Source organism: Hirundo rustica, chromosome 16 (assembly GCF_015227805.2).
Source record: "Hirundo rustica isolate bHirRus1 chromosome 16, bHirRus1.pri.v3, whole genome shotgun sequence".
NCBI lineage: Eukaryota > Metazoa > Chordata > Aves > Passeriformes > Hirundinidae > Hirundo > Hirundo rustica.
Genome location: NC_053465.1, coordinates 15,077,239 through 15,098,177, shown reverse-complemented (window position 1 = coordinate 15,098,177; position 20,939 = coordinate 15,077,239). Strand labels below are relative to the sequence as shown.

Below are 20,939 nucleotides of genomic sequence, written 5' to 3'. Positions count from 1 at the left end.
ATTAATTGGGTTTATATTTGTCTATCTGTCCCTGCCCAGCAGTGCACATCCCCCACCTTCCTTCTGAACACTGATTGGGCGAGGCCTCTGGGGTCTCGCCTATGGACCCCGCCCCCTGGGGGAGAACGCCACGGCAGGGGAGGGGCTGGGGACACTCGGGACTGGCGAGCAATCGGGACAGTTCAGTAACTGAAGCAGGACATGTGAATAAAGCTGTAAAATCCCAAAGGAGCCAGGAACAGACTCTCTTATTTTGCCATCGGCGACCATCTGATCTCGTGGGGAAAGCTACAAACACACATCTACTTTTGTCAGCAGGTGAGAGTAAAGCTATATTTGCCCCATGTCTTGGTGCTGCATTTGATTTTCACCAGTTGTGAAATAAACATAGCATTTCAAACATCTCTCCCACTCAGTGACATTATTAATAAAGAGGCGTCCTTACTTTGGCAATAAGAATTGCTGGAGTTGAAGTTCAAAGCAAACTCACAAGATACCTTGGGAAATGGGACATTACAGATAGGGAATGCAGACATGGACAGAGCAAGGACCCAGCATTGTGAAGGCCCTATCTGCCAGCTAGGAGGAACCCGATCTCCAAACCCAAATGCAGGAAACAGCTTATCCCTGGAAAGAAAGGGCAACACAAAAAATGAGAAAGAGCAATTCTGTAATAACTCACTCTTCAGTTTTATTCATCAAAAGTAGCTGGAGTCCAAGGCAGAATTCCTGCCATAAGGAACTGGTACATCACCTAGCTGCCCATGGCCTGGCACCAGGTATCCGATGGTTTCAAGCATGGGTTTTAGAGTAAAATATTTTTTTTCAGTGCAGCACCCCACAGGACTCTCAGGAAATTTCAAAGCAGCACGAGAAAAGCCAGACCAATCCCAGCCTGACTACAGAACAAAGCAGACAAGCATCTTCCCACGGAACTAAATAGGACATTCATATTTGCAATGTATCATCTGCAATAAGGGATCAGTGCCCAGCTGAAGCACCAAGGGACTCAGAAGGGACAAGCCAAGCAAATACACCAAATTATGAAGGGCTGCCATTGCCCTCCCTAGCACTGAACAGAAGCAAGAGGAAACAGTAGCAGCTCCTAAAAGGATTTCCCAAGGAAAGGCAGCCCCTCAATCATTAAAACAGTGCAGGGCTAGAACAAGCTGTTTGTAGTGGTTTCACGTTCACCTGTTTCTGTTTGATAAATTTAGTGTAGTGGTCTTAGTGTTTACTCTTTTTTTTTCCTCTGTGAGATAGGATCAGGAGAAGCAAAGCAGGCCTAAGCTTAAAGATAAACAAATAGTTTTATTAACACACACTAAAAAGAGAAAATAAGAATCACATGCAACTTTCAAAACACTCTTCCCTCCCCTTACAAACTGTTAACTTTTCCACAAACAATGCAAAGAGGCAAAACTCAGAACTCCAGGTCAGTACCACTTATAAAATAGTCTTTCATTTAGTCTTTTGAGAGAGAGAAGTCTCTCCAGATTTGTTCTGGTAATTTTCCACAAGAGAAACAGTCCACTTGTGGCTTCCACTTCTCCAAAAAGCAGGCTGCCTGGGAACTTCTGCAGCTGTGGACTTACCATATCACGTAGCCTTTCACGTGACTACACATACTGGGGTGTCACCTTTTAAAGATGCACAACTTAAAGGTAAAGGACATTTTTCATCTCAAAGAACAGAGATATCTCCTCACTTCTTCACTGGTGCAGAGGGCTTCTCATCCTTCTCTGTTCAAACATCTCATGGGATCACCAGATCACAGTTTCTAATTCAGTATTTACTCAATAAATCACAAATACCATTACTCAAATATCCACAAATCTAAGTAATCATCTCCCCAATTCATATTTGTCCACAATTTAAAGGAATACTCCAGCATATTCACATCAGAGTTTGTTACCATAACTCTGTCCTAGGGTAACTTTATGATGCTTGTATCCCCAATCGTCTGTTCTGTTTGTGCTGTATATTGAGTCCTGTGCCTTTAAGACTGGTTCTAAGAGCAAGGAGAAGCACAGAGTTTGTTTTGAGAAAACTGCCTGACTCCTACACATTCTTCTCTGGCTGGGGTGTTCGGCAGAGGCTTGGAGAGACTGCAGGACAGAGATTTTTTTTGCTTTTAGTTAGTTTCAGCTAGGTAGGGCAGAGAAGTTCCCTGGACTGTTTTTTTTTCCTTTTTCTTGGAACTGTTTAAACCTGCTCTGGACTGAAAACCCAGGGGAGCACTGGGGGCTGCACCTGCGGCCCACCGGGGCCTGGCCCTCGGCATTTTCCAGCAGTGCCGGAGGGACTGGGACTGATGAGAGGCTGAGAGAGAGCCGAGCTACACCCACGGCAGGAACTTTCTCAATTTGCCATCTCACTTCAGAAAGAAAGGTTTTATTGTTTCATATTATTCATTTTTTATACTTGTATGCACTTCATTCATTTAGTAAGATAGTTTTTTCCACTTTTCTCCAAGGAGGTTTTTTTCTACCAGACTAGTTAGAGGGAGGGGCCACTGGGGTTTGCTTCCCAGAGGGATCCTATTCAAGGATTTTCTCCCAAATTTGTCCCCAAACCAGAACAAACTCATAGGAGATTTTTCAGCCTAGGAATAAGGCAACTTGGCATCTCTTCTATTTAAAGGGTCACTCTTCCCTTACGGACTTTGATTATCTTCAATTTGGCCTTTTCTCTCTCTCTGAGAAGGGTTAAGAGTTTTAAGAAGTCTCAATCTCTGTCAGGAATGTGTTAACATTTTTTGCCTGGGCCTGCCTGCAGATGGTCACGTGATCTCTGCCTGGCAGCAAACTCGGAAGAGAGCTCAGGCCTGGAGATTTGGACTTGTCCAGGGTGGCCCAGCTCGGAGCTGCTGTCAAAGGCTGCAGGCTCCCCTCTTCCGCTGCCAGCGGGCCTGGCCATGGCCCACCCCCCTCCGCCGTGGCCCTGGGCACGCAGCCAGCACTGCCGAGCTGCAGCCTCCCCTCTCCCCTGCCGGCAGCTCGGGGAAAGGGGGCTCAGCTGGCCCGGGCTGCTCCCCAGGCGGGCAGGGACTCCTGGAGGCCCTGCCTGGCCACCCAGAGGGCAGTGGGGCCTGAGCCAGGGCCCCATGCCGCCCACATTGTTACCTGGTCGCTGGCCCAGAAGGAAGAGAGCTTTCCCCCGGCTTCTTCAACTGATTTTGTGCTTGTATGACCCAGAGGCATATACTTTTATTTAACTGGCCAATCCGACCATCCATCTTGGAAGTCAGTCACTAACTGGCTTTTACCATCTGTGCTAAACCAACGTACTGTGACACATTTTCATCAGTCAGGTTCATTACAAACAAGTCATAATCCTGGACTACATTTCCCACACTCCAGATGGCAATCAGGTACTCATTTATCCCATGTGGGCTGATGTAGTAAAGAGAATCTGATTACTTGGGATCTCCATTGGAGACAGTGAAGTCTACACCCACCTGATCAGGGAACATGACGGCAGCATCATACCAGCATCAGCACAAAGAAATGAGAAGAACTAACTATATCCAGAAACAGGGATAGCACAGCCCCGTACAGTTCCTCTCCTCCCAGGCACACAGCAGTTGTACACAGGGATATGCACACAAGCCTTGCACCCCTTTTCCCATCTGGGTACAGGTATTTCCAAGCCATAGCAGTCCTTTCCACTGACAGACTGAACCAACTTCTCAAAAGAAGTTTAAGAAGCCCTGGCTCCATTGAAGTGCTACTTGATCACAAAAAGCAAAAATACAGTATCCTTAAGTATTTTGCAGACTTCATCACTGCAAATTCACAGTACATTTGCAGTCAGTCATGCTGCTAATAAAAGTACTGAACAAAATCTCACTGCTTTTGTCCTGTCATCTACCAATACAAGCAGTGGGGAACAACTCACTGTAAAGTAAATCTGGCAGCCTCCACCACACAGTCCAGAAATGAATATTCTGTCTCAATCTAGAAGGACAGACATTGTTACACCTAATCATTTCACTACAATCAGAAAATTTAAAAAAAACCAAAAACAACAACAACAACAAAAAAAAGAACACCACAACCAAAGATCTTCCTACCTTGCAGTATTTTATCCTAATAATGCCAGAATTTTTGTAGTTGTTTTTATTTTGTTTTTTTCTCAGGATGAATGCATTCATATTCCACCTGCAGAAAGCAAGCTCCAAAATATGTGCCTTTACAGGAGAGCAAATTATTGAAACAGACAGTGTCTATTGAAACAGACACACTCCACAATTTCAGAATTACCAAAACACCCATCAGAATTAAGAAATTTAATTTTTAAAGATCTGCAGCTACTTTGGCTGTTATCTGACAAGCTAAACAGGGTGCTTGTGCCACCAGCAATGGGCAGAGGAGGCAGAAATCTCGGGGTGGGGAGGCCAAAAAAGCCTAGGCCATAGTTTCCCAGTGGCAGCGTTTCCCTGCTTGGATTCACTTGCATTGGTTCTGAATTCACAAGTGCTGGAAAAAACGCAATAACCTTCCACCAGTTTTTGGATTATAACCAATTAAGCTAACTGGAGTAGTCCTGGGCTATGTCTGTATGCAAATACATCTGCCTCAATTCAGGTGGGACATCTCCAGGAGAATGAGATGTCAGGTTTCACTGCAGACAACAAACCAAAACCAGCACCACCAGCATGTGACTCAACTTACTCTAGACTGGATGACTAAGACAAGCACCCCTTGGAAGGACTGCTCTCCTCTCGTTAGCCAGACAAGGTGACTAGAGTTTTCAGAAGAGTGACCAACTCCAACACAAACATTATCTGAGACAAGCTGTGCTTCTGGACTAATCTGTTACAGCACCAACAAGCACTTTTATTTTCACTTGACTCAGCAGAGGCCAAAGCAACCTGAACTACTGTGAGAAGTAGCTCAGCAGACAATATGGCCAGCAGATAACAGGCTAAAGGGTATTTTTAGAAATAGGAATGGTAACAGAACCCAAAGAAAACAAAGAAATATAATTCCCATACCAGTTTTTATTCTTTCCAAATGTTGGCTTATTACAAAAACACAGACAAAAATATGCATGTTTGGAGGCATGTCTGAGGTCAATATTAGAAAGGGGGTTTGAAAGCCTGAATTCTGGACTAAGTTAGCAGAGGCTGAGGAAGTTCACCAGAGAGCCAGCACCAGCTGTCTGCATCTTCACCAGGATCGTTTCCAAAGTGCCTATCAAGTCATGTGAGCTGTCACTGTCATGATCTGCACACTGCACCTGAAAGTAGAAGGGAACAGGCAATGGGCAGACATCCTGCATCAGGGGGACTGGCCACAGCTCACTGCCCCATCTCCTGTCTGACAGCTCTGCATCGATGCTGGTGAACTCCCCATCAGGACTGAAGATGTTGGCCACATCACTAACTGAAACCCAGGAGCAAAGACAAACAGTCAGAGTGGATCTCAGGAGAGGAACACGTTCACTTCCTCCTCCATTTAAGTAGGCATGTTGAAAATAAAAAACAACAACAAAAAAATCTTTCCCTGGTTGAAATGTAAGTGATTAAATAAATAAATAAAAATTTAAAAGAAACCTTTAAACTCCCCACAGCCCATATGTGTAAATATGAGGTCATTCGGGACAAGATAGGCAACTGGGGTAATGGAAACAATTAAAACTTTGTTATCTAAGCCATGCTCATTTTTCTGCCCAACAATAGCATCAATTTACAAGGAAATTCTCATTTTAATGGAACCATAAGTCTATCTCTTTCTGCATCTTATACCAATCAAATTATAAATACTTTATTAATAAACAGTCATTTTTATATCAGCATGAAGGCTTCAGAGCTAGACAAGATGAGGCAAAAGATGCAAAAGATGCAAAAGATGCAAAAGATCCAAAAGAGCAATGCATTTACAAATATAAATATACTAATAACAATGGCTTACAGCAACATGGTATCATAGCTCTCCACAAAAATCACAAGTGAAGAGCATTTCTAATATGTTCAGTGCATACAACTGCAGAACACAATTCCAAAAGCAGCCAACTAGGGGACAGTTGTAAGCCACCACCTTCTCCTCCTCTGAAGCTCCCATGCCATACAGATTCAGGAACTCTCTTTCTGAGATCTGCCTTTAGTAATCAAGAAATTGACGTTACTCCAGTATAAACCACAGTGACAGCTTTCTCCTAAAGACAATGGGACAAGATGAACCCATGGGTAACACCCAAATAAGGATGTCAAATTCAATAGCTAGATATCTGAATTTGACACAGGGTTCTTTAAAGGGCTATTTAGATTTACTGGGGATTTTCCACTGGTATCAATGGAAAACGCATACAAACAGCCAGGTGAATTATGGCCTAATATGGTCACCTAAATGGGAAGCATCATGGCATCCTTCAGTGTCTTAATGGCAAAAGATACCACAGAGACTGTTTCCCCTTCTCTTCCTCCATCCTTTCTAAGACATTAAATTTGAAAAATTATGGATTTTAGGAAAGTTAAGATAATAAGTTGCTGAATTAGCTAAAGTAGATAGGTAAGCTTTGTTTGCAGTTAACAGAAGCCGGATCTTAGACAAGCTATCCCAGATTTAGTAACTCATTGCTTGTCAGCTTTATGTTTATGTAGCTGTGCTTGTAACAAAAAACAAAATGTGGTAAATAGGACATAAGATAGCTGCAGATTTCCTGCTTAGAACACCCATTGAACACAGGAAACTCTAAGTTCTACCAAAGATTCATTTGTCACAAATGCATTGAAAAGGCAGAAAGGTCAGAACGAGGAAGACTCATCTTACTTCCTCATTTTTGATGACCCCTCCCCAGAAGAGACCCCCGACTAATTTTAAGAAACAAACTACGCATGCTTAATAGCCTTTTTGCCAATTAGCATGGGAAGCGAGGAATGGGAGGTGACAGGGGTAGAATATGTATTTGTATTTTTGAAAATAAAAGGCTTTGTAATTACCTGTGAATTTCACAGTGTGTATTAGGGAGCTATCCTGCGTGCTGCTGCCCAGCCGTAATAAACACACACTTTCTAACTTTAAACTGTTAGAGAGTTTTTGTCTGTCACAGTTGGGTATCGATACTAGATCAATACCCGTATTTCTTTAATAAGTCATTCCCACCCCACTTCTGCTCTTCTCTTCTAGACACTCCACCATAAAGCAACTCCCACCCCTCCTGCCTGAACTTTACCCAGCTTCTCCCAACAATTCTGATGTTTGCACATCACTCAAAAGCAACTGGATCATGCCAGGGAGGCCTTCTCTTGTTCAGACTCACAGTGCAGGGTCTCCTTTATGCCAGCACACCTGGAGACCTGCAAAGAATCCAGCAGCTGCCATCTCCACACACCTCCTTCCTGCTCCCACTTCCCTCATAGCCATGCCACGGACCAGTTTTGTTATTGGTTCACAACATGGTATGGCTTTTTTTTTTTTAACCTCTTTTTACACGGGTTTTTTCTAAGACTGGCCAAGATTCACTGCAGGCAGCCCATAGAGTGGTGTTGCTCCAGACAAAACCTTCCAATACTTCAGGGCACTATATAGAGTTATTTATTGATTTTGCAAACAATTTATTGATTTCTTCGCAAATGAACTGTGCAATATTCATTACAAGCCATGGAATACAGTCAACAAGGAAAAGGCCGCTTTCATCTACAGGAGAAACTTTCAAAATCCACAGAAATATATTCTGCCTTTGTGTATATGTCATGAAACCTGTGAATACCAACATCCACTAATTTCTATTTGTTACATTTGCTATTTCCATTTAAGTAACTATGTCGGTGAGCTGCTGCTTTCACTTATTTTTCACAAAACTGTCACAGAAATTAGCTATGACATAAATATGAACTGTTCTTAATACAGAACAAGGAGAACGTCACTCTGCATCATAATGAAGAAAGAATTACCATAATACTAGGTAGCATTTGATCAAAAAATTTATGTTCACACATATTCAGCATGTAGCCCTCATACACAGCTGGCAAAGTTGTTGTTTAGGGGATACACCAAAATGGCTGTTTCTGCTGTGCTGAAAGTTCAAGTTCTCCCCTTGCTGACTACTAGTATTTCATGCCTAATTGCTCCTAGGCAAATTTTTGGAAGCCTCAAACAAGAGGTTTTGAGGAACAAATTCCAATAAAACAGCAGCGCAATGTTATGTATTTTAGTGTTGTTAGTGAAACTCCTGCCTGTCAGTCTAGACTCCCCTGATTAATTTCCCCAGCCTGTTAAGGACAAGAACAGTTTAATCCTTTTTCACAGCTGCATTGGGAAACTTCACAGCTTATTTGCCCATGCATCAAGAATTTTGGCTTAAATAAACTAACAGCAAAAACCTATCCTTTTGAAGAAGCAGGTCACTCTGAAGTGGATTCCAAAGCACAGAAATCTTCTAACAAACAAAAGAAAGTAACAACACAAATAATTTTGGACTAGAGTAAATATAGCCCCACAAAATAGTATGTGTAAACCATGTCATGTCAGTTCTAACAAATGACAATATGCACCTCTTAGCCATGTCCTCTACATGCTTGCTGCACACTTTTGAACCAAGATGACTTCTTTATGACCTAAGACTGTTGATTCGCTATCAATAAGGGCTCACAAACACCACTTAAAATACTGCCACCTATCAACAAGCCCAGGATAGCTGTTGGAGGTTAGGATTTTTCCTTTGTTTCTTTCTCTCAGAGAATTTTTTTACCATTTGTTGCCTAAGAGGTGAGAATGACAATTCTTAAGAGAGGCAAAAGATGTGGCCAAGATGGGGAGGAGGGAGCAAGGGGTGTAATTGGCTGCAGTCTCTTAGCTGGGGAGTGAGCTTGGTAGCTGGGGGGGATTTTATCTTGTGAAGTGCAGAGATACCAAGACTTAGCTGGGGGTCAGGGCCTGGCCTCAGCCCTCTCTCACACTCTCCCTCTTAGGACCAGAGGTCATATGGTTATGGTTTTGGTGCTGGACTGCTTCTGCCTGGAGGATTCACCACTGCAGAATTCTGTCCTTCACTGCTTCTCCTTACTGTAGGTGAGCCTCTGTTCATAAGAGCAGCCATTGAATTGAGACGTTTTCAACACCCAACCTCACTGGGAGAGACCCTCATCAACCGCTTGGGTGCCTCAGGGGAAACCCAGGACCTCCTCTCCCTCTCTGGAGGGAACACCTCACTGCTGCTACTGGGAGCCTGGCTGCCACTGCCCAGCCCGGCTGTTTTCTGCTGCTGATTCAGGGGTTTTGCTACTCAATACCCTCGGTCAGCTGGGACCCCCACTGCTCCAGCCACAACTTCGAGTTTTTTGCTATACTTTGTCTGCCACCTGAGGTCTGCTTGCCTCTGCTGTTCTGAGGTTCTGGCTACAGTCCACCTCACCACCTGGAGTGGCAGACATCCACTGGGACCAGCTATACCTTCTCATGACAAGGAAGCCCCTTTCACTCTCTCTCCCAGTGACTGAGTCACCATTACCATGTGGAGAGAGGCGGCCGAGCTGGCGCCACAGCGCCCCCTGCAGCCGCGGGGGAATCATCGCACTCACCCTGCCCAGCCGGGAGCCACCAGCGCCCCTGCTGGCTGTGCCCGGAACTGCACCAAAGGGGAAGGTGCCTGCAGCCAGGAGAAGGCTGGGACTGGGTCTCTGCGTCCGTTCGTTGTTGCTGCCGGGGTTGTTGTTTGTTCGCCTTGTTGCATGCACACACATGCTAGTAAAGAACTGCTATTCGTTTTCCCATATCTTTGCCTGAAAGCCCCATAATTTCAAAGTTATAATAATATGGACGGAAGGGGGGTCATATTATCCACCCCAGGAAGGTTCCCACCTTCCCTGTCAGATATTTGTCTTTTAAGCCAAGACAACACCTGAACACCTATTTCCAGGTTGATAATCTCAGCAATTCTTAGGAACTGCCACACTGCACAAAGAACAACATTAGCATGTGTGCTTTTTGCTAAATCTTCCGTATCAAGTTTTCAGCATAAGATTTCTTCAGAGAGAGGACACGGTAAAATTTTGCAAATGCAAAGCATATAGGTATTAGAAAAGGAGAGAGAAATTATACTCACACAGAACTATCTATGGATTTAAATGCCTTTAAATTATCAAATCATAGCTTAGAAGAAAAATGAACGTATTACATTGCTATCAGATTTTCTTTTGTAGAAACATATTCAAAGATGTAGTTGTTCTGCTACACCTCCTCAAGCCAGACCACAGATAATTAGTTATCATATACAAGACCACAGGGGAATGCAATTCTGACTCAAAACTAAATTTCTACTTGAAACAGATAGAAAAAGAGTTGGGAAAAGCTTCCAGTCTCATGAATGGATAAATCTGACAGATACCACAAAGTCCTCTCTGTGTCAGTATTCTTAGGCACTCAAGTTTGTCCAACATCTGCAAGTTTCTCAGTTAACTTAGAAACAGTGCTAGAAAGCCACAATGAAAAAAATCCAAAACAACCAACCACCCAACCAAAAAGACAACGCCACAAAAGCTCAATTTGAAACCCTGACCAGAATAGTGGAAAAAAAAAAGTTACAATTTTTCTTATGACTAATCACTGGAAAGTGTGTCACTTCTGCATTTCCTCACTTCTCAATTTGACAACTCATAATGTTTTAAAACAGACATATAATCACTTATCTATCACATTACAATTCTAGAAAGGCAATCTAATAACTTAAATAGGATTAGACAACCTGGTAACTCACAGTTAGCATCAACAGAGAATGGATGACTTGGAACAACAAAGAGAATTTCTAAAGGCTGTACCTTGATAGGTTTATTAAAATCTCCACCACAGAAAGTTTGCAAGGGAACACTGAACTTCCTCCAGCATCCGTTTTAGTTTTTCTTGATGACCTTAAAAAAATGAGAGCATAATGTCACATGAGGAAAACAGCATGCAACTCAATAGGAATGATGACATGAGGGCTCTTCATGGCAGGTTAAGAGCAGCCTCAGCCAATTCAACAGTAGCATGTATCAATGGCCAAGCAACAGCTCTGTAAGAAATAAAAGCTTGATGCTCTCAGTAAAGTTAAATTTTACAGCCAAGCTCAACACCATTGAAAAGGAAGAGAGACTCTTCTCACTTGCTATCCATGGTCAGACTCCGCACTCAGGTAGCTCCATCCAGTCACCAGGCAGCAAATAAACAATTTGCTGCAGCCATAGTGAGCAGAACATCTTTTTACAGGATACTTCCTCTGCAAAACTGGTGCAAAGTGTGACCAGGAATGGGACTCTCACTTTTAGTAAGAGTAAGCTGTCTGATCAACTCAAGGAAAACATTGTGTGGAAATTCTACCTCTGATTTGTACACAAGCTGCCATATTCCAGCATCGCTCTGCTTGTAAAACTCCAGAAATGGATTTGATTTACCTAAGAAATCCTGCACACAAAAACCCAGAAGTAATCAGCCTCCTCTGTATTTTAACAGAAGAGTAAAGAATTAACTAATTAGTAGACAACACTTCAAACAAAGAACTAAGTCAAACTAACTATACATCCATTTTCCTTCCTCACTTTTATTTTCCTTTTTAAAACTGCTGCGCTCTGTACGTCATCAGCATTTATCAGCTCCAGTTCCAAGACCTCCTCCTCAGACCACATTTGCTCCTATAAACCAACATCATTTTGCTAACTGAGAGTTAGATCTCTGTATTGTTCTTTGGCTTAAAATAACATTGAGCAGTGTTGCTGTGTATTATTTGGGTTTATATTGTATTTCATTTTTATATTGGGTTTTATAATGGTTTCTCCTGTACTCCTCTGTTCCTCTGGAAAATGTATCATCCGGAGGTTTGTCCCTGCCCCTTTTCCCTGCCCATTCTCCCATACCGGAATGTAATCCAACTCTGTTCCACTCCCACCTTATCCCCGATTGGGTAGTGGCTTGTCCCCACCTCTAGCCCCTTCCCCTGGATATAAGCCAGAAAAAGCTCATGGAAGCCCTCTTGGTTTGGAGACAGGGACTGGGCTCCTGACCCAGGCAGGGGCAGGACCACAGGAGAAAGACTGAATAAAGCCCTGATTTCCCCCGGATCAAGTGCAGACCCTCCTCTGCCATCGACGGGGACCTGCTCTCTCTAAAGGAAAAGGTTCACAGCTGCTCCTGGATTTATTGGGGCCCTGAGGAAAAATCCTTCCAACTGTGGTTTGTCTCTCGAGCTAGCCAGGGCTCTGAGAGAGAGACTAGCCACAGAGCAGAACACCTAAATTTCCACCTTTTCTTCCTTAACAAAAATACAGAAATATCAATTCACTAGAAACAATTCTGTAACTGATTTGTATTCATATACAGAATGTTCCGAAGCAAAAATAATACCTCAAAACCTGAACCTGTCAGTTAAGTTTCTAGTTTGACATTGTGGACTTCAACATGCAATGTGTCTCCAATTTACTCCACTGTAAATAACACAAAAAACAGTGAGCCTTTGCTCACACATGGATTATGGGCTTAGCTGAATGTCTGCAAACAAAGAGATTCCTGGCCAAAAGGCACAAAATGTAACTACTAGAGAAGCATGCAATATATATTTTTTAAAAATCAATACCTTTTTGTCCAAGTTTTGGGCTTCCATTTTTTAAATTCACAACCCTGGTATCCTTAATCTCCTCTGCTGAAACCTGTGCCATGGAAATTTAGGGGAGGGTGGGGGGAAATGTAAACAAGAAATCACAGTTTTGCTTATATTTTGTCCATAAAAGAAACTGTAGTTTCATTTAAATATTTCTCTCCCGTATACATGTAGCATTTGAAGATACACTGACAGGAAACCAGAAAAGCCACTTTATCCCTTTGTCCTAGACAACATATTGAGAAAGTTTTTTCAAACAAAAATGTTATCTACCGTAATAGTGCCCTCTCCTGATGGCTTTCCATGCTTCATTTCCAGTGGTCAGGTGAAGACTGAGCTGGAGACAACCTAAGGTTAGAAGACAGATAATAAAAATATCATGTTAGACAAAAAGGAAAGAATTACTCTTCAGGTGTAAAGTTTTCAAACCCTCATAGAAGTTATAGAAAGATTTAAATGTGTTTTCAACAGTGACAGACATCAATTTGTGCTCCTGAAAAGTCTGAAAATCATCTTCTCTCACCATCCAGGAAACAGTGCCCACAAACACATCTCCAAACTTAACTTCAGCTTCCTGCTTTTGGTGCTTAACAACTTTCCTGTTTAAGCTACCTCTTAGACACAAGAAGCATTGTCATCACAAGCATCCAAAAAGCTACTAAAACTTAAAATACTATTTAATTTATCGAGTCTTTCTTTAAAAATATAAATCCCACTTTTCTTCTCCTACCTAGCTATAGAAACCCTTTCCCAGGAAATTAACACAGAATATCAAGTTATTTCCCCCAATTTACCACCTGATGGTCCCTTTGTGCAAAGGAAATTCCATGAGAGCCCTCCAAGCACCATGCTTCCTTACTCCCAGACTGCCTTTAGTGCTACAAGTGCCTCCTAAATTAAGCAATTATTAATTAATTCACACAAAATGTGTGTATTTCTAACCTTTGCTTGGTGATCAACATAATGATATTTCTTACCACGTTCAATGGTAACACAAACAAACATGTTTAACAGTGTTTTCAAATTTGAATATGTTGAAGCCTTTGACAAAGCAGATTTTCTTTTCATTTTTCATAATAAAGCAAACTCTCGCTGCTGTTTTGTACATCACTTAACACGTCTATACATACCTGTCCTAGCATGCACCCAATCCCTCCCAGGTAGTCATCATCTTTTAAATCAAAGGACTTGTTATCAATATCATACATGCTGAATTTCAGCTTCTGCACTTTCTCAAAGCAGTAGTCCACAAACAGTTTCTTTGCAGATTTCAAGGTCTTGGCAGTTCTTGATCTTTTCCATGTAACCTAACTGCACAAACACAGGAGCAAAGCTGTTGACAACAAGTAAGAAGCCCATATTCTCCCATACAGCTTTTTACCTGCACCAGGTGAAGACAGGCACCAATCAGGCTACACCCCTGGACCATGCATCGTGCTCAGCGACAAAATGGACTAACCAATCGCTCACTGAGAAAGAAAATGGCATTGAAAAACACTACTGAATGGGAAAATTCTGAAAACTAGGGGAAAAATATGTGTTCTGGAGTGTGTGCTTTAGGGCAAGTCATACCATTAAAGGTCGGAGCCTCCTGATGCAATTCTGAGCAAACAACTCAACAATTAAAGAAATCAGTGAAGGTTTGAGCGTGGGCAACAGACTACTCACCAATCACAAATCTGAATTAAGTATGTCATGCACCTGTAAGGAAAACCTACGGAATGGAAAGGGAAAGACTGGGCGTGTTTACACCCACCGGCAGCGCACGGCCACCGGCCGCTCTTACCTCAGCTCACCGGCCACCGCCCGCGTCCTGCAGCAGGACGCAGAGGGGGTTCGACCTGGAGCTCAGGTCCCTGTCGAGGAGGCTCCGGCAGGACACGGACAGCTCCACCCGGGACACGCAAGCGGCCATCTGCGGGCAGAGCACAGCGTCAGACCGCCCGGCCCGGACCCCGCGCGCCCCCGGTGCGGCGGAGCGGAGCCACGCGCGCGGGCGGGGCGGGGCCGCGGCTACCGGCGCTCCGCGGCCCCTCCCGCCCAGGGCGAGGCGGGCGCGGAGGAGCAGAAGACCTCCGCGCAGCTGGGCACCAACTGCGGCCCGCCTCGCCCCGCCGCCGTCCCTCGGCTCTTGAATTCACCTCTTTCTACCGGGCTCTCCCCGCTCCTCCCGCTCCCGCCGCTGGAGCCCTTCCCTCTGCCTCAGTGCTTTCTGCTGCCTGCCTCAGGTTTCTACAAAGGGCCGGGCCTCCCTGGGACGGCCCCTCACCACCCCGCACAGAGACAGGGACCTGCGTCCCGCCAGCGCCGCAGCCACTGCCCTGCGCCGAAGAGTCGCCCCACGCGGTGAAAGCAGTGCCAAAGCCCCCCCGCTCACCCACGGGAGCCAGAGAGCCCCCGTGCTTTGCCGTGCTGGCTTCCAAAACACTGTAAAATCATCCCGCAAACGGGATAACTGAGTTTTATTACACATTAAACTGCAGACGCTTCTGTTTGAGGAACAGTTATAATTCTCAGAATTTAATTAGAAGATAAGCCTTCAAGTATCAAAATATTAGAGAGATTGGACAGTTTGAGGACTAGAGCTTTAAACGGGAATATTTCAGGGAAGCTTCTTCTGAGTCTGGAAAATAAGGAAATACTTGCTTTGGCTATTTAGTACCCAAGTACCCCATGCCTTCCTCATCTTTACAGGACGAATATATTTAACTCAAAGAGACGAGCTTTTATTGTACAACATTTAATCCCTTGGACATCCCACCTGGCAGTCTACACTGGACAAATATTAGCAAAGTCACTTAATATGCCAGTGCATGGCACTCAGGTGGTCCAGTGATGGTGGCAGGACAAAACCAGCACTCAGTAAAAATTAGCAAAGCTTTAGGCAAAGAAAATCATAGTGCAGCTTTCAACTAAGGTCATCAAAATCATTTGGTTTAACAGCTGCATATTTAAAAAAATTTGTCTGAAGTAGTCTGGTGGTCAACTGTTCAGACTAGCGGCAGAAGCCACCCAATTTTCCATTCAGTTGCCTTCAACTCCAAGTAAGATTCACAAAGAAACCACTGATTTTAATAAACACATTTCTCTTAAAATTGCAAGTCACAGGTATCAAGTTTTTTCTTTACCTACGCATATCATTCCACCAGACCAGCTTTCATCTCACGCAGACTCACGTCTGTGCAAACACACAACACCAAAAATTTGTTTGACACCCACTACTTGACAAGATTAGGGCATCTAGTCTGGGCTCCTTTGCCAACATTTTGCCTGTTTTTCTCTGCTGCAACAGCGTTCTGTACTAACAGGAAGCACCTTTCCTCCCCACTAGAGCTCAAAGCATCAGGAGCAAAGTTAACCTCAAAGAAACAGCTCCCCATAAGTTTTAGCATCCCCAGTCAAGCAGTGGTCCTTTCTGCGAGGACACCACTACTGCAGATCTTAAGCTGCACACAGAACAAGTCCATGCATATTTATTCCATGTTACAAAGACACCAAAAAGGAAGAATTTGAGATAGCAACTGTTAAACCACACAATGAAGCCAGGAGGTGAAGGGATGCAAGTCCTCAAACCCACCTCTTATCTCCTACCTGAGTCTCTTCTCCAGATCAGCAGCAATGAAATTATGAAAATACTCCTCTGTTTCAAAGATTTGACTTCCAGTACCCTAATACCCAGAAGGCTGTCTCATCTGATGATTTTAAATTTAGCAACGGCATAGGATTTCCCTTGAAATACAACCCAGATGTTGTGCTGGACCACTGGGGACATTACAAACTACAAGGGATCCTTTCCCAGTACATCCTCTTGCTCCATCAGGAGATCACAGAGCACTCACTGATGCACATAACCAGCAAGACACAACAGAGCACAAGCAGGCCAGCTGTTTGAAGTGGCGGAGCAGGAACTGTCCTAACTGGCTATATGCTCTTCCTCACCAACTCGGGTGATAACAAGAAAGCAGGTTTAACAACTACAGACTGAATCCTTATGAAGAGGGAGAAGCTCTTTAACAGATTCAGATTAAAAAGAAAAATTAACCTGAAAACACCAGTTTGAACCTCAGCCAGCAATTACTTATAGATTACTGACTATAGATGTCCTTAAAGGCCCCACACAACCTCCTCTTTACTTCATGGCTACCCAAATACACTGTATGGTGTTCTGCAGTATCAGTCCCTTACTTGAATAGCAGCAGAAGAAAATCCTGGTCATAGACATCCCAGCAGAAAGAGCAATGAGTAGTTGGTCTGCTAAGACACAGCATCCACTGCAGCTAAGCCTGAAGACCTACTTAGCCCCCAGGTAAGCAACTTTGCCCAGTTACCCTGCTCAGGCAGTTATTTGAGCAGCACATATCTCTGGAAGTCTGCCTGCATTTGAAAAGCTTAGAAAGATCAAAAGTTTAACATGTTTTCATCCCAAAACACACACATATTATTAAAAAAAAAAAAAAAAAAAAAAAAAAACCAAAACAACATCCTGAATAGGAAGAAAAAATAGTAAAGTTCCTCACCAATTAGAAAAACTAGCTCCAACTTGATTTTTTTATCAGGATTTCATTATGATAATATTGGCTCAAAATTTTTGTTTTCCTCCATGAAGTAAGATTTCTGGAATATACTTTCATTTCTCATAGTAAACTGTAGTGATTGCATCTCTCTTTCTATACAAAAGTGAATAGTTTATGGGAAATATATAAGCTGATTTTCATCTTCACTTCTCTCCAAAGAGTCCTAGTTCCCTTCCTCCAAGAGAAGTGACAATTCCAAAGTTTTCAAAATACCTGCAATTAGAGCTTGGACACAGAGCCATGCCACACCTAACACAACCCCCCACCCTGTTCCTTTTTCAGCAGGAGGCTATGATGCTTTCTCTGATTTGCACTTCCACACAACGCTGCAACATCATCTTGGCATTTCATTACTCCAAGCTGCCCAGATGGCACATACCAGCTCACTGCAAGGGGCAGGCACTACAGCTTCACCCAGGGCTGACACTGTCAGAGCAGTAACACTTGACCACTTACCACTGCTGCGCCACAGACACACGATAAGAGAACAATTTTCTAGTGGTAACTAAGCTCAAACAGTGCATGAAGGCTCTGATCTCAGGCTAAGCACACAGTTTGCTGCAATTACACTGAAAAAGCTTGGAGTTTTATTATTTTTATTAACAGCCTTCCTTTTTTTCCTCAGCATGCATTCAACGACACCAACTGTATCCAGCTTGCAGAGTAGAATCAATGCTTCAAAACCACATTTCATGTTGTTTCACTGAGTTTTCATAGAGCATACTTATTTGTATCCATTCACACACACAAAATGAACTTAGTTTTTAGAATTAACAGTATTTATAATGACAGAATAATTACTGACATTTGTTGCAACACTAATTTTTCCAATCATTTCAGAAATTTTAAAATGCACTGTTTTCTATTTCCTCCCCACAACCACTGTTGATAATTAATACTGATGCCTACTACTTGAACCTTCTGGTTTACAGAAGATAGTAGATATTTCCAAAGCAAAACCAGCAGCTAAAGCAAACTACTTTCCACAATGTTATCACATTTCATTTACAAAGAGTTTATTATACACTGATCCTGATCAGCTTGCAATAATGACAGTTTAACAGCCTCCAACTCCTACTAGGACATTAAAAATTCCAGCACGGTCTGGAAATCTCAAAACTAATCTAGCCACAGAAATTCAGATTACCAAGTGAAAATGAACTCCAAAAGCACTAATAAATTCAATCTCTCTTCAAAATACAGAAAACAGAGCTACTGGGTACGTCTCATTACAGTGGTTTCAAATGAAAAGGCAACATAAGCAAGCCACCAGGTTAAGTACTGTTGCTTAAAATAGCTTGTAAAATACAGCTGAGGTTGTGCTACACCCCCATGATCAACGATTATATGGACAATAGCCACAAACATCTGATCTGCTGCACCCACAACCTGGGGATCTTACTGGTGAGAGGGATCACCCGTGAAGCTTCATCTTGAGCCAAATTCTGTACATTCCCTCAAGGGAAGAGTTTCCAACATACAGATTCAGATCCATCAGGTACCTCTATTTTTTTGCTCTTATTTAGAATTGCACATGATACAACACCACACTTTGAAGAAAAAAAATATACATCACCCATGTTATCCCTACCAACACTAGAGCAAAATACTATCCATAGAAATCTACAAGATGTGAAGCACATACTGCAGAGAAGTCTTTCACTGCCCAATCAGATGTCATTCCCACTTTTTCAAGTAAAACACAGAATGGCTTCATACTAGGTACACATTAAGAAGTGCTCAGACAACCAAACTGAGGTGCAGTTTAAAAAGTCAAAATCATTTTTACTATGCATACCAGCTTTTCCCTGTAAAGATGATAATATACTCCAGTAACTGTACAATACATATGAAAAGATAAATCTCAACTTTTCAATAGAGCTCTTCTACACTGAAATGAAGCACAACAGTAAAGAAGCTGGTCTTAAAAAATCAAACCAAGATGCAAAATAAAAAGCTGCTTTCTAGGAAAATCACATAGGACATCTATACTACACACTCAGACGAACAAGCAACTACCTGATACTTTCTGGAGTTTCATATAAGCATTTCAGAACTTCCAACCTTTTTCGCATTTCTGCAGAAAAAGCAACTTCCTTCCACACAAAAAAGAACACTTTCCAACATTAAAAAAAAAAAAAAAAAAAAAAAAAATTAACGCATTGACAAGTCTATAATATTAAATTTATTATTCCTCTAGTGACTGAGCTTAACCAAAGCTTAAAGCAAGTCAATTGTAAGAGAAGAAAGCACTGTACACTTATGGTTGAAGAAAACTCCAAACTAAGAGTGATTGAAGGCTTTAAGTCCCAGTTCAGAGTTTTGGAAGGTGTTGCATTTCCCTAAAATGGGTGCCTGAAGCATAAACTCCTCTTTACTTATCCCTCCTGTATGAGTACCAACATTTAGTCAACTAAGGATCAATTGTTGGACACTATAAGGTGGGAATTATTGAATTACATTGTTTGTTTTATACACTTCCATCCCTCATTAAGCCTGAAGGCCAGAGGCTCCTTTTCAGGCTGGGAGGATGAGGTGAAGACAGTGAGCATAGGGCAAGAGGGGTACTGTCATCACCCTAGCATGGCAGCTCACAGAACTCACAGTCACCCAGAGCACAAGAAAAATCTAATAACTTCATGGCATCAAACACCATCAGCAGTATTTTTAGCAGTGCCAGGAGGTGATACCTTCTTGAGAGAAAATGGTAGCACTATCACTGAATACAGCCTTGTGGGTCAGCCTGGTTTCGCTGCTCCACAAAAAATGAAATATAAGCAAGGATTCAGTCGAAGAAAACCTGCAAGTTTTTTGTATTTAATCACACCGATAAATTCTCATTAAATATTGTACAAAACACTCAACAAGCTTTATTTCAGTGTACATCAAATTTTACACATTTAACACCTTGTTTAATTCAAACTTGAGGTTCTGATGCATATGCTCCAAGACAGCTGATTTACAAAGAATTTACTCTGCACTAGACTGGCCATAACTCTCGCCTTACGTTCTGCTTACAAACCCAGCAAAAATGTCAGCAATCATACCAGCAGGATGTCCCTACTGCAATTTTCATAATCTTGGCCTTTTGCTATCCAACAACTCAAGAAATTAACCCAACACATATAACAGAGCATCGCCGTTAATTAATCTGGCACTTATCAAAAATCTGTCCCCTCCCCCTTGTTTCTTATTTTAATCCCACATCTTGCAGTTATCACTCAACTTTCTTCAAAGCTCCTTCTCTCTCTTCTCTGCTGTGATCCCAAAATATGCAGACCAACAGAAGCAATGCTTTCTCTTATTATTAGTTCAATTTTGAGGTGCAGCCTGTCACATTTTGCGTTTTGATATTATGAAGCTGATCCTAGTGCTGAGGTCAGGATCACTTTCTGAATGTGTTATCGGAATAGAAGTTATAATCTGATCCTTCTTTCCTGAACACCATAAGGCTCTAAAAGACATCATATAGCTAGGTTTGTAACACCAGATGCACTAACATGCATCTTTATTTTAAACTGAGATTAAGGGAGTCTAATGAGAAGGACCACAGTCTGCAAATTATTAGTCAGTAAAGGCTTTTTCCAGCACTCCAGCTCTTCCATGAGCCACACAGCCTCATCCCACAGCCCTAGATGTTCTGCAAAAAATATAAATGGCTGCATTTTTTTCTATAATTTCATTATTTCTGGCAGTTTGCAGTGGGGATACAAGTGCATTAAGATCACTACTGCTACAGGCAGGGAATAAATCACTATTCTCCACGCTGCGTTCCAAGCTGTCACCATACAT

General features: G+C 42.5%; 1 protein-coding gene across 1 annotated transcript in view; it reads right to left on the bottom strand.

The window, feature by feature from the left end:
- The window catches only part of CPNE1 (copine 1), a 35,323-nt gene extending 20,835 nt beyond the window's left edge, over nt 1-14,488 (bottom strand). Inside the window, 6 exon segments of the mRNA XM_058422756.1 lie at nt 12,550-12,579; nt 12,581-12,622; nt 12,847-12,921; nt 13,704-13,880; nt 14,275-14,287; nt 14,370-14,488. Of these exon segments, the coding sequence (XP_058278739.1) occupies nt 12,550-12,579; nt 12,581-12,622; nt 12,847-12,921; nt 13,704-13,880; nt 14,275-14,287; nt 14,370-14,488 (456 nt within the window).
- Nucleotides 14,489-20,939: the final 6,451 nt, after the last annotated feature.